General features: G+C 37.6%; 2 protein-coding genes across 3 annotated transcripts; one reads left to right on the top strand and one right to left on the bottom strand.

Moving 5' to 3' along the window:
* Positions 1-1,897: 1,897 nt before the first annotated feature.
* Positions 1,898-6,016, bottom strand: LOC111335398 (uncharacterized). 2 transcript variants are annotated; one of them, XM_088762547.1, is made up of 4 exons: positions 5,879-6,016; positions 5,381-5,494; positions 4,462-4,526; positions 1,898-3,240 (listed from the first exon to the last, which is right to left on the bottom strand). In XM_088762547.1, the coding sequence occupies exons 3-4, from the start codon at positions 4,465-4,467 to the stop codon at positions 2,233-2,235; spliced, it is 1,014 nt and encodes a 337-aa protein (XP_088618673.1). In that variant the 5' UTR covers positions 4,468-4,526; positions 5,381-5,494; positions 5,879-6,016; the 3' UTR covers positions 1,898-2,232. The 2 variants fall into 2 exon arrangements, with proteins under 2 accessions (XP_088618673.1, XP_022797026.2); XM_022941291.2 differs by lacking the exon at positions 5,381-5,494 and having other exon boundaries at positions 5,879-5,960.
* Positions 6,017-9,677: 3,661 nt separating this feature from the next.
* LOC111335389 (putative skeletal organic matrix protein 8) lies at positions 9,678-13,042 on the top strand. Its single transcript, XM_022941280.2, has 2 exons — positions 9,678-9,806; positions 11,962-13,042. The coding sequence occupies exon 2, from the start codon at positions 11,962-11,964 to the stop codon at positions 12,796-12,798; it is 837 nt and encodes a 278-aa protein (XP_022797015.1). The 5' UTR covers positions 9,678-9,806; the 3' UTR covers positions 12,799-13,042.
* Positions 13,043-14,219: the final 1,177 nt, after the last annotated feature.

Genomic DNA, 14,219 nt, shown 5'->3' on the forward strand with positions numbered 1-14,219 from the left:
GACTTTTGCTGCCGCTGACTAGATCATGGAAGTAGATTGCACTTTCAAATTTTGTTTCCACAAAATATCCTCCAAACGCGATTTGACTTCCGACGAGGTATAAACTACACAGCCTTTCGAAATTTGACTCTAGCCGATCAAAGAGCCTATTTTATTTACTGACCTATTAAGAACTTATTTAACGTCTCCGCATTAATCATTTTAGCGATATTTTGAGCTGTCACGCGGTAAACTTACGTAAATAAAATATTTAAGATCCAATTCGAAGAAAAAATTCGAAATTATTAGAAAATAAAGTTTTCTCTCCTTTTGTACCCTAAATGTCTTCTGAAATACTGACGCTTTCGAAAAAAAAACTCTTGTATGAGCAGAAAGCTCTGCAATTTGTAACCGATATCGAAAATCCTACTGGATGTTCTTTTGCGCAGTATGACGAAATAAAAAAATAAAAAATTGCACAAAATATTGAGTCAAGCAGACTCTTACAACACTGAATCAAAACAGGGTCAGAATACAAACCTGTTTAACTGGAGCTTTGAGCAACATTTGGCAATATTTGTGCAGCGCCGATAAGAGTTGAGATTAGGATCAACGATATCATCAAAAGGTGTTTTGTTGCCACGTAACCAAGTGCCACGGGAAACCGCCGAGCAGTGTACGCAAATAATTGCACAGGGGGCTATTCAAATGCAAAACATGCCTATCCTGAATTCTTATTGGTTAAAAAATAACCGATTCCTCGGCGGAGTTGAGGTTTTTGACCGAGTAAATTAATCAAAACGTCCACACAAAAAAACTGGATTCCGCACCTCGAACCTGCCATGGATAAATTGTGACCAGAATTCATCCTCTACTTTGAATTCACAGCCAGTTTCCTGGAAAAAAAAAATTAGAAAGCTTATTTTCTAATTTTCTTAAGTGCCTATGCGCATATATAAAAATTTCGGGTAAAAGCGGGGGAGAAGGGGTTTATTGGAAGGAAAACGCTTTATCGAGCAGGCTAATTATAAAATTCTTCCCTCAAAAAACTATAACTTTGTTTTGGCTAAACCTTTATAAAGTGAGGGAGGAGTGGGCGCTTATTCGAGAGGTGCTTGTTTGACATTTTGGCCCTGGGCCGGGAGTGGGCACTCATTCAGGGGAGAGTGCTCATTAAAGCGTACGCGTGTATTCGTGGAAATACAATATCTCTGTACTATTTGGCATCATAAGCCTGGAGCGTTTACTTTCCATCCATTTGGATTTGCCGATAAACCCGACCACTGGCTGTTGCCCATGACTGTGTCACGTACAGATAGATACCCCCTCTGGCGTCGATTTGGGTTATTTTTCTTACGTTCGCTACCCACATTTTCATCCTGGCGACGGGGATATACAGTACGTGGAAATATCAGCTCGTTTATTCTCCGAAAGAAGAACTATGTTCTTTTATTCATTCATTCAGGCTCCTTTTATTCAGTAAGCGGAAAATAAAATAAAAAAGCGACAAAATAAAAAATAAGAAAAAAAGAAGGAAAGACAAGTAGGAGCTCAAATCTTTCTACGCTCCTTACCATCTAACCCCATAGAGTGACTAGCATCTCATTTCTCCATACAATATCACCCTGAATCCCACATTAAGGTCAGGAGAATAAAGGAAATGATCACTACCTTAAGGAGCTCTGGATTGTTAAACTAATTCTCTTTGTCAGCCACTAGGGAAATGTAGAGAGCACAGTATGGAGAATAAACCTACTGATCTTAGGGTGTAGATGGTTGGTTTTTTTTTTTTTTTTTTATATCAGTGTATTTCTTTTCTATGTGTCTGTCTCTGTCTTGGTCTGACGAGGCCCACTGGATGGGAAGGGAGTCTGGGATGAGGATACGAGAGAATTCATAGTGACGTCACAGCTACTGACAAGGTCCAGGTTTGACCGAGCAAGGTCCCCTGTGGGACTTGGCCAAGTTTAATTCTGTATTTCAGTGAATGTATAAAACATGTATTCAAAAATTAAATTTCATTTTAGCAAGCTCAGTAGTCGTACAGTTATAAAATGGAACTTGCTGTCTGCCGGTTATACGATAAAAAAAAATGACCCGTCCCTAAATAAAGCTTAGTGGAACGATCAATGACGTACCAACTGGAAAATAATTTATGCATGTAAATTTGCAAATGCATAAAACAACGATAAGAGTTGATGTGCGGCAAGGGGTTGAGAAGATCAACTCTCATCTGCTCGTTCATCTTTGCTGTTATCTATCGTCATCATCGTCATCATCGTCATCATCGTCATCATCTCCACCTCTTGACGCAATCGCGCGATAAACATCCGGGTACATTTCGCATTCACAACATGATCGAATCTCCTGTGTGTAGAAGTCCCACACCTCCTTATACACTGGCTTACCAGCAAAGTGAGTCATTTGAATGTCAAGCTCGAACTTGCCTGTAAATCGCAAGAAAGAAAGTAGATGTGTCCTCTGGAAACAAAGCCCCATTTTTGCAGCACACTGATGGTCACTATCCTGGCAAATTACTTCGTTGATGTACCTTGGAAACCGATCGTCACCAAGACGGGTGGTGGCTGAACATTCGGTGCATAAACGGTGCAAATTGGTGCCATCTAGAATTGTACCCCGTCCCTGACACCCACGGATAAATGTGCCTGGAGTGGCGGGAATGCTCCTTTTCAGGCGCTCCACATCGAGTTTTCCTTCGTCAGCTTGCTGCATGGATACATGGTGCTTAGTGCTTTCCGTCGAGTTCGTTACTTTGGGTTTTTTCGTACCATGCTCGGGTGCCTTCGGTTGTCCCTCCGGAAAGGTGGTTAGATCCTCAAAACCACATGCGTCAGTGATGTTAACAGCGGCATATCGTTTGTTTAACCCTCCAAGAGACCCTAACTGTACCAAAAGGTCATGTGCTGACTTTCTCAAACACACGACCGGTCCAGGCTCGTCACCCACTCGGGAAACCCTCGAGTGGTTTCTGCAAATGTCCGGATTTGATTTGATAGTCGCAGATTTAGTGGGTCTTAATCTCCATGGATACCTAAATCTTTGTCTTATTCTATTTCCAGGCCTTCCCCGATTATCCGCCGGCCAGCCTCTATTCATGGTTCGCGGCTCTTTTGACCCAATCACAATTCTGTGTATCTGCTGCCTCTCATTATTCTCATCTGGGTGATGCTTTAGGAAAAAAGCCTCAACTACGATGATACACATGAGTAAAAATAACAACGCAACAGCAGTTGTTTCCGGCTGCAACAAAGTAACAAAGTTTAAATTACGCCACCGATTTTTTTTTTTTTTTTTTTTTTTTTTTTATCAAAAAAAATATATGATTTTCATATATTCTTAGCATTAGGCTCATCACCTTACGGGTTTATTACGAATCATCATCATGACCAGCTCTCAGTTGGCTTGTTAGCTCAGTTGGTAGAGCAGTGCACTGGCAGAGGTCATGAGTTCGAATCCCGTACAGGCCTGAATATTTTTTCAGGTCTTAATATCACTATGCCCCTTACTGCGAAGATTGTTCTCATGTGCGTTTCTGTAACCGCAGTTCAAATATATGATTTTCATATATTCTTAGCTTTTAAAAATATTTAAGGAAGTCGTGTCGCATGAAAACTGAGTACAATACAGGTGAGCTATTTTAATTCAATACTTCAAGGTGAAAGAGCAGAAGACGCTACGTGAGCAATTGTTGATATGGGAGTTTGGTGCATTAACTAGCAAAATTTGTAAAATCATAATGACAGAGTTATATAGCTTGGACACCTCATAAGCCCGGAAATATCTTTCTAAAACAAGACTTCCACGTTTTATTGGTGTTTATGTAAACTCTTTTGAGCAATTGATATTAAGAATGTCTGCTGCATTAACCAGCAAATATCATAAAATCATTATGAAAGACTTCTATGGCTTGAACGCAAACCTAGTATTCCTGAAAATATCCTCTAAATGATGATTTCCTCGTTTTATTTGCGTTTACGTAAACACTTTTGAAACTATAAAGCAAACAACTGGAACCTGTTCAAAATATTGAACTGACATCTGTAAGTATCAATTAAGATGACATAGATTTTGTGATCATTTCATTGTCGAGCAAATGATACCATATATTTTCACTTAAAATACACCTTTGGAATAAGTTTCAGTAAAGATATCTCCTTGATTATCAAGATTTCATTTGATCTGGATGACTTCCAAAATTGTCTCATTTGGCTTGATTTGCTTTTTTGACTAATGCAACCGTCTGAGGGGTATATCTTCTTTCCGCAAACTTCCACAATTCTGTTTGCCATCTCTAAACGGTACTGTTTAGTAAAGGGCTTTTTTCTAAAATGGTGGATCTTTAATTTCCTTATTTCTAGTTTATCTGTATCAGCTATTGATGGTAACACTACTGAAAGTTTCGACAATTAAAGAGTGTACGCTGACTGAACAGAAAGTGGAATTCCCAATAATCTTTCTTACCTTCATCCTATGCGGTGCTATGTCTGTTCTGTCACAAGGTAGATTGTTTCACGTCCTAATACAAGCTAATGGTAGAAGGATAATTGTTTTAGACTCAGTACATCAATTATTATAAAAGATTTCGTTCTGTCGATATAATGACCAACGCAGAGCCTTAATGGGGTCGCTAAAACTACTTGTTTTTACATTAGCTTTATTAGAGAAGCAGCGTCACCACAACGGGTGTTTTACAAAATTTTTGGCTCAAATTTTTCCAGTTCGTCATTTGAAATCTGTTTTGATATTCTCCAACCTAGGGCATCCATGAAATTTTTCCATTTATTAGTGCCTCTTAATTATATTTTTCTCTTACGATGATGATAGTTTCACATCGCAAAATATCGACGAGTGGAGGGGATTAGTATGACGTCACTTCTTCAAGGGAAATAGTTTTGAGGTAATTATAGATATTCGGCGTTAACAAAATAACAACAAAAGACCAAATATGTACAACTTACACTCGAAAGCAAAGTCAGAGATAGAGTTTCCTGTAAGCCTGCAGGAATTTATCGTTAAAAAGTATCAGTTTCAAGAATTAAGATTTGCCGCTGACACAATAGCAAGATCTCTTCCTTGCTCGCAGTGATACTCTGCACGATATAGTATTTGCATCATGTTCATCTCATCCTTTCACGGTAAAATTTTAGAAGGCACGTGCAAAGTGCGAGAAGAACGTTTAAGAGGAATGCAGCTAGTTTGAAAGAGCATGTAACATTGAGCAGGAATCCAGTAAAAATTGCAGTTCTTTGTAAATTTATTATGTGACGAGTTCCGCCGTTGTGGTGATTCAATTATGCGACATTGTAATCTCCGCCGCACAAATATATATAAGACAACACCTTTTGTTTAAGAGATTACAGACAAATATTATGACATTCACCTGCCGTGGTTCTGAACAAATACTGAAAGATAATTTGCCGTGTAATTTGAGGAATTCAAGTCACAAATTATCGAACTGCTTGTCTTCACCTCAAGGTGGCCATGGGATCGATTCCTATCGATGAAAAAGTTAAAACTCTGTAAAGGATCAATGACCACGTTAAAGAAGAACTAATCGAAAAGTAGTAAACTACTTTCAATGCTAACATAAATCTTAATGGACAGTACTCTTTGACTCTTTAGTTAGAGCTGAATATAGAGGCTTTGTTTTCAGTTATCGTTTTCAGTTTAGATACCTCGGCAAAACTCAGTTTTCCAATTTTAAACACGTTCGTATGTTGGGCTTTTAATAGTAATAATTCTATTCATGCTCTGCTCAAACAGACTTGCTTTCTTAAAGCATACATCAAATGTAAAAAAGATCACTCTATCGCAACACTATGCCCAAAACACTTAATCACGAATCTGTTTCTTTAGGCCAAAAATATTTGTCACTCACCTTTTTCTACACAGACAGAACGTCGACTCAGTGAAAGTTAGTTTAAACGATAGAAACTTTAAAACAGACGGCTGGTACTCCAAATTCCAACTGAAAGCATTACCATAACATTTATAAGGACGTTGAAAAGGAATTCTATTTTTAACATTTTCTCTCATATTTTATTTCAAGTAGACTCTTACGCCTGGAGAGGTAATATTGTGAGGATGTTTAACAACCAGCAATTATTAGGAAAGTCTCTCAAATCATCCCCCGTTTAAAAATGTATTTTCCATAAGCCAGATGCGAAAAACCAAATAAGGAAAGGGTTTTATTTGGGCAAAATTTCTCCTTATCTGTAAAACGCCTTTCAGCTCTGATTGAGCTTGTTGAATTTACTAAGGTCATCTTCATTGATAGTAAGAATAGTTTCATGGTTTTTTTTTTTTCTTTCTTTTATGAATAATGAACTTTTTCATTCAGAATTACCAAAGTACTCTAGCTAAGTGAAATTTTTACATAATCCTTATTGTCCATAACCTCATTTCCCATCCCCGAAATACTGGCTTGTGCTGCGATCAGAGTCAATCAGGTAACGTATTGAACGCTTGGCTTTTTTGAAACTACCAGAGAGCATCTTGATATCTTTACATAAAAGTTCCAAATCGCTGCTTTAATGATTCATGCGGCCTTATCCTTCAATTCCTCTCTCATTAGTGATCACTACCTGAATTCTCCCATCAATTTTAATGCAATGTCAAACAAACGGGTGATGAGAATAAGGACACACATCAAGTATGGGATACTATGCGACGCTGAATTCTCGGAGGTAGCCATCAACGACTGGTATTTTTTGTCTCCAATTGGGAGACTTTTTTTCAGATCTTGACAGCAGACAAGGAGAGGAAATACGCAGACATTTTTGAGCCAGGCAACATCCTGGGCACCGGAATGTTCCTAATCCAGTAGCGCTCGTTTAAATTTCATAGTTAAGTGACATAACACAATATATCGTTGTAAAAGAGACAACACAGTTACCGTTTTCCTTCCTGCAATTATTCTTGGCCCCTGGCTGTCTGTGCTTGCCTCAGCTTTTTCGTATATGGCAGGTATTCAGTAAATATTAACTCCATCTTAAGGTTTTGTCTTTTAAAATTAGGTCTGATTTAAAAGCACTATCTAATTCTCACCCGCTGATCGGTCAACCCCCACTGCTTACTTTTGCTTCTATTTATTCATTTCGGGCTAGTATTTGTTTGCAATGTAAGAAAATGAATTTAAGATGAATCACTTCAAACAGCCTTTGTTATATATTGAATAAAGGCTGATAGTTTCTAAAGAAATTGTTTGGGGCTGCGTCGGTGGGGGTAACGAAATAATTTGAATATATCAACAAAGTTGAAATGGTAAATTGGCCACCGTAACGATTATAAAAGCTGACGTTTCGAGCGTTAGCCCTTCGTCGGAGCGAATAGGGGAATTGTGTGTTATGTGTGCTTTTAAAGACAGAAAAAGGAGCTACGTGATTGGTGGGAATGTGGCAACATGGGAACATGGCCACTAATTTATTCGTGTTTTACTCGAAACGTCAGCTTTTATAATCGTTACGGTGGCCAATTTACCATTTCAAGTTTGTTGATCTTTTCAAATTATTTCGTTACATATTGCTCCGTTTGATATATATTGCTCCATGATATTGTTATCAACACATTCTGGCTAGCTTTTCAGACTCTGTCTCATGACGTAAGAACAATAGGAAAAAGCGATATAGACACAAGTCGTGTTAGGCCGGTATAGCTTTGGGAATACCCGCGCGAGGTTGGAATCTTTGCCGTCATAATGTTGCATCTCGGCGATCCTTTAATTTTTAATGTTCCCGTTTTGTGGAATACCAAATAAGGGCACAATTAGAGCATTTTGTATGCCCTTAGCGATAGTGTCTTTCAGTAAAACAGTGACGACATAATAGATTTTTTCATTTTCTTTTTGTACGCCTTACGAAACTGTTGGTAATTTTAGAAAAAAAATAACAAATACAAATGTAGAAGGACGCAGATCTTGGCCAATGAGAAACTGGACATTACTTATCACCTAGAAAGGGAGGGGGGTTGGTTCGAGAATTCTCCTCCCCCCTACGGTGACAAAGTCTGACTGGTTCTTTAGGACCAACCGTAAGAATGACGGCTGAAACACCAGAAAAAAACCTTGTTTGTCATTGAGTACCTTTGTGTCCTCGCCTTCTTTTTCAAAGTTAGCAACTGAGTAGTAGAATTTAAAGTAAAAACGCATTTTCATTTCAAATGGATTTGGCAACAAAAGCGTCTTTTAATTTTTTGCGGTCCGTACAGCTTAGTATGGTACAATAAATTAGTCAAACATGGCGCGTGTAGTAACTAATTATATAAGACGTTCATCACTTTATTTCACCAATGCGATCCTTTTTCGTGATTTAAGTATTCATTTGTTTCATTTAGATCAACGCTGATCTTTCCTCTACGAATATTTACAACAATATACACTGCACAGCTCATGATTAAAACGTTTTGGTGTAAAATTTGGGCTTCATAAATTAACGGTAATAGAAGAAGAAGAAGAAGAAGAAGAAGAAGAAGAAGAAGAAGAACCTTTATTAATTTATACCGCTCAGGGTAGCCCCTTCATACGCAAAAAGCTGTCTGTTATCAATGGGAGCCCTGAGCAACAACGCACAAAAACCACATTAAACATATAAACATTACACTAATACAGGTAATAATATAAATAGAAAACTATTTACAAGTAAAAAGATTGAAAGATGGAACTACTGCTCAACTTTGTCAACATAACTCGTTACATGCATACGCAATTTCGTGGAGTGACACATACCGTAAGATGCACCAATCACAGCCGTAGAATTCCATCAAATCATAGCTGAGCATAACAGTATAAAGGTGACACGTACTCAGTCGACGTCATCGCCTGAAGCAGACTAACAATATGCATTCGAAACGTCCCAATCCATATGCCAAGTGACCACATCGTGAGACAAACGATTACGTTTCTCTTTTTAAGTGTTATTTACCACGATGAATAACCAGAACCCACTTCACCATGCATACAGAATATCTGCCATATCTTCAGTCCTCCAGGACGTGGCATACCATCTTTCAATAGGGTGACATTTTATTGTTTTGTTATGCTGTAATTTACAATTTACCGCACAAAAGTTGCAGAATGACAGCCTCTGACACAACTTGAATTAAAAATTCTTATTAATTCCTTGCTAGACATTTTGGCATATATCTGACGAATATTTGTTTGGATATCCGAAAGTAATTCGTTTCCATATCATTTATTTCATAATAGTAACTAGTCACTAATTACGAAAAGTAGGTACACTTTCGAACATTTCATTTATCAACCTCCCTAATTTTGCCAGACATTTTGGCATTTGTTTGTTAAATGTTTGTTTAGAGGCCCAAAACTAATTTGTATCCATATCTGTTATTTAATAGCTAGCTGTAATTAGTGGCTAATTGCGAAAAGGAGGTATACTTCAGAACATTTCATTTATTGAACCGCCATTTCTTTTCTTTTTCTTTTTGTAAGTGGTAAAATCTCCTTCTATGTTGGTCTACGGACTTCCTGAAGTGTGTTTAAAGGTTCACCCAGGTTTAATTACTTTCCGTTGTTGCAGGGAAACGGAACCTTTTTTTTTTTTCTTTTTGCTTCACGTTTGACAAGCTAAGCAATTGCGGTAAAACTAATTCTAAACATCCTTGATGTGATTGACATTTCTCAATTCAATCCTCTTTTTTAAATAGCCAATGATTCAGTTTCGTTGAGTCAACACTTATTCAACGGTTTGTACTTAAGGAATACGAAAGACTGGGTAGAGACAGACAAAACTGATTTTCAGATCTCCAAGGAAAGCTGTTTTGTGAGGCTGAGACTAAATCTAAGAAGCAAGGTTCGTAATTTATTTTAATACGAGGGCTGTAACTTCCGTCTCCAACAGGAACTTTACTAAAATGAGCTCTTACGCAGTTTTAGTTTGGCTTTCTTCAAGGGTAATGTGGTGACTTTTACTGAAATTTTGCTTCACCGGGAACTAAACTGGTAGAGATTTTTCTTTGACTTGGTTGAAAAAAAAGCAAACAAACCAACAAAAAAATCTGTATAAATGTAACCTTTTCATTTTATCTTACGGAATCGTTGTGGAGCTTGCAGTTAGACGTTCTATCTCTCATTTTGTCTCTTATGAAAGAGCCGTGATCAAAATGACCTTAGGCAAAAAAGGACCTTAAAAGAAAAAAAAAAGGACAAAAAAGGACCTTAAGCAAACCCCGACGGCGACGGCAACATGGACGAGGCAAAACAAGAGATCTAATGGGCAGAGCAATAGCGTACGCTTTAAAACTTTGTACATTTCTCAGCCCTCCTTTGCAAAACAAGAAAGTGAAATCACTAAAATTTGCTCAAGTTGAGGTGTGGCGCCGTAAAAGACGGTAAACACATGCAGCCATATTCAAAGTTCTAATTAAATGTAGAAATTAATTTTATAATATTCTTTGGCGTTGCCGTCCTGACTGCTTAAGGCCCCTTTCATCTCTTCTCTCCTTTACTGGTATTACATGATTCAGTTATTTGTACATAACAGTTATCTCAGGACTTCAGTAGATTAGTACCCTTGAAAGGAAAAGAGGGATCCAGGACATGTTCAATATTTTTTTAAGGGCAGCCTTGAGCTGCCTCATTGCGAAGCTGCACTCTTCAGCGAAAAGCATGCTGCGACATCAAAGGCACCCTCGAGCCTCGGACAAATTGTATCCCAAAATTGTATCCCATCCCAAAATCGGATTGGGGATGGCTTGACACTTCTCAAACCCAAAAATAGAGGCGTAAACTTTATAGTTTTCCATAGTGGACATTTAATGTTGATTAATTACTTGATTAAATTTTTAATCCAAAAGTCTCTTTACTTTGGATTCATCGGTGAGAACTTTTCTTATATTACCTCACAATAACATTTTATGGCCCGCGTTGGGAATTGATCAAAAAAGTTAAACGGCCTTCGCAGTTTTGATATCTCTATTCATACACATTTCTATCAAATGTTTAAAAAACTATTTAGAGTTCCTCAGTGCCTTTTTTAGTACCTTTTTTGTTTTGTTTTGTTTTGTTTATATTTCATCTAATACATGCGAGCGCGTCATTTAATTAAAAAAAAAAAAGAAAAAACTAAGTAACGAAAGTCAGGCTGGAATTTCTTCAGTATTTCAAAGCGGCGCTGCAATAATTGATATCTTTGCTCAGGGAATTATGGCACCGTATAGAATGGCATCTTGACATTTTTAACTAATTAAGATCATTAGGGACTGTCAGTTACCCTTCATTTTTATCATTTCGTAATACCGAGACAAATGTAACTGTATAATTTGGTTTTATCAGTTGATAATTCGAAATGATAATGATCATGTAAATTGGCCACCGTAAAGAGCCTCTGATCTTAAGCTGCCGTTTCGAGCATTAGCCCTTCCTCAGAGCTTTAAAAACTTGATACGGTGGCTAATTGACAATTATTCCACGAACGCGCGTTGGGTATGAGATGATAGATAGCCAACGAGGCGCGAAGCGCCGAGTTGGCTATAATCATCTCATATCCAACAAGCGCGAGTGGGATAATTGTTTTATTAAATAAAACGCCCCCAAGATATTAGACAAATCTTCTCGACTTTATTTTGCAAGAAGAAAACGGATGTTACAATGTACAGATATTAGATTATGGTATATTAGCTCATATACCATAATGACTAAGCCAATAAAAAGTCTTCAATTGCATTATCCAATGATCCAATTTTTAATAATAATACATGATAAACTCAGTGGATAAAACCAAATTATCTGGTTATACCCCCACCGACTCAGCACCAACTTTTCCTTTAGAAACTTACCCTCTTTTATCCATTGTAACCATGGTTTCGTTAAAGGATAGATAAAGTGCATTGCCTTAGTTTGGTTGGTTTATGTGCCTCCGTTTTCAAGACAGTAATGGATTCTTTCTGAATTCTCTTTTTATAGTAATATCTGTTTCGTGACATTTCCTTTTTTTGCTTAAATTACAGATGCTGGCCCAAGTATTTGTTCTGTTTCTTTTTATTTCCATGCGGCCTTCGTCTCAGAAGCATTTTCACTTTTCACCATCCAGGACAACCCCCACTAGGTCCCCTGAGAGAATCAGTAAGGCTAAATGCGGTAAGATCATGAGCGAAATTCCTCAGCAGAATCGAAATTTATTTTCTGTATCTGCTCCAATTTGTGTTCGTCTCAACGATACTCAGTTGTTTGAAAAGCTTCGTAAGGAAGCTACGTACAACCCGCGTTATATGGCCATCAATGAAACAGAGGCGTGTAAAAACTTCAACGACCTGGTCCTCGCCGACACGATTCCCCTATCGGAACAATCTCTACGTTTATCAATCCAGGCCAAAAATGATCAACCTCAATCTGCCCAACTGAAGTCGAGCGTGATAAGCGATGACGCAAATCACTTCAAGGTTGATGCCGAACGCTTTGAATCATGGATCGAGAGCAAGCGAAGACAGAAGCGTTCTTTGATCGAAAATACTATGATTGGCAATTGCAGGAAACCGAGCGATGTCATCAACAGAGTTACGTACCTGTGCAAGCAATGTTCCGCGATGACAAAGCTAAAAAGCAATATTTTCCCTCCCTACATCAATGAGGTTATATGCGACGTCACTCAATTCTGTAATAATAATACCGGTAAATGTATTCAGAGAGCTATTACCTTCGACTTCCTTGAAGATACTGGTATGTTTAAACGAGACCCCGTCATTAGCCAAGAGCTTAACATAGAAGTCTACATACAGGACTGGAAAAAGATCCCACATGAGATCAGATCATGCTGTGAGTGTGGTGTTCTTGTCAAAAGAAGATAACTGATAAAGCTTTGTAAAGCATTAACATAATGTAGAAAATGAAGAGTTGGAATCTTAGTTTAGTATATCTCAAAAAGCGTTGAAATTATTCCTTAGCAAAAGTGATTCACTGATAGACCAGCAGACTTGCTGATTAGTCCCAATACTATTGAATACCATCGGAATAAGTCCTTTTTTTCCCGATCTTAACTCTCGATAATTCTGCTGGACGTCTTATTTCGAATAAATTGATACCAACAAGGCCTCTTGTTGTTTAGCTTCTTAATGCATATCAGTTGCGGTTGAGTTCTTTCTTGGTTTAAACTTTTTAAAACCAGTTTATTGTTTTGTTTCCTTGGTATTGTATTCGTTATCTTAACCTCAGACAAAAAAAGGACTACATAACGTGAAAGGATAACCGCTGAGCAGACAACATGACAAATTTCAATTCGTTGGAACTCGTTGAACAATTGATCAGTTTCAAATACCGCATGACACCAAATGTAGCTTACGAAACAATTTTCATAACAACCATAACTTACAATTTTTCCAACATGTTAACGAAGCCGAGTGCGCCTTGAGCTAATTCATACGGATCGAGGCTCAGACTGTTTAAGCAATAATTCTATGGTGTTGGAGTATAGATTTGACATAATCGCGTACATATCGCCCTCTTTCTGTTATAAACATATACATCGTCATGTTCAATGATGATATAGAAGTCAAATTGTTTTGATTAGCAATTGGTAGTGCCTCAACATCTTGAATCAAACGATTGTAATTAAGTTTCACACATCTATCTCTTAAACAACTCTAGACGGTAAACATAAAAATGATAAATGGATGGTTTGTAATAATTTGAAGATCAAATTTAAAATTTTACCAAGATTGTAGACGGTCAAAAACCACTTAGAGAAAAGGGTTATAGTTTACGATGGGTTCAATGTTTTTACATCTCTTGACGACACGTTTTTTTTTTTTTTTTTTTTTTTTTTTTTTAGAAGATGTTTCTATTTTGCTAAAAGCTATCGACGAACCTGTTTTTATTCTATCTAAAACGAGACGGTATTGAACTTTTCCTAAGTGCTTGTCGCGTGCACTGAGCTTGAAGTGAGTCAGTGACGCACAAATTAATTACTTTGTGCGTATCACGTGTACAGCTGACTTCCGCCAGCTCCGAACATGCACACAAAACAAGCCGTCATAAATCCTTGCGATATAGTGAATTTCAATAGAGAAAAGTAATATACGAAAAAGGATCGATAGAAGCAACAAACTGGAAAATACAATGAGGATCAACGACACGCTGAAAGGAAATATTGCGTCCCTGAACCGATTTTTCTAGAGAGCGGAATCTTCTTTATCTCTTTGGGCTTCCTCCAAAAACGGAACTTTCAGTGTGTTGCCGTGTTAAAAGCGTGCCCAGTCGAAAGGATATTTCA

This window comes from Stylophora pistillata, chromosome 1, assembly GCF_964205215.1.
Source record: "Stylophora pistillata chromosome 1, jaStyPist1.2, whole genome shotgun sequence".
Classification (NCBI taxonomy): Eukaryota; Metazoa; Cnidaria; class Anthozoa; order Scleractinia; family Pocilloporidae; genus Stylophora; species Stylophora pistillata.

Excerpts from the sequence above, each read along its gene's own strand:
- LOC111335389 (XM_022941280.2), top strand. The coding sequence starts at position 11,962 with ATGCTGGCCCAAGTATTTGTTCTGTTTCTTTTTATTTCCATGCGGCCT.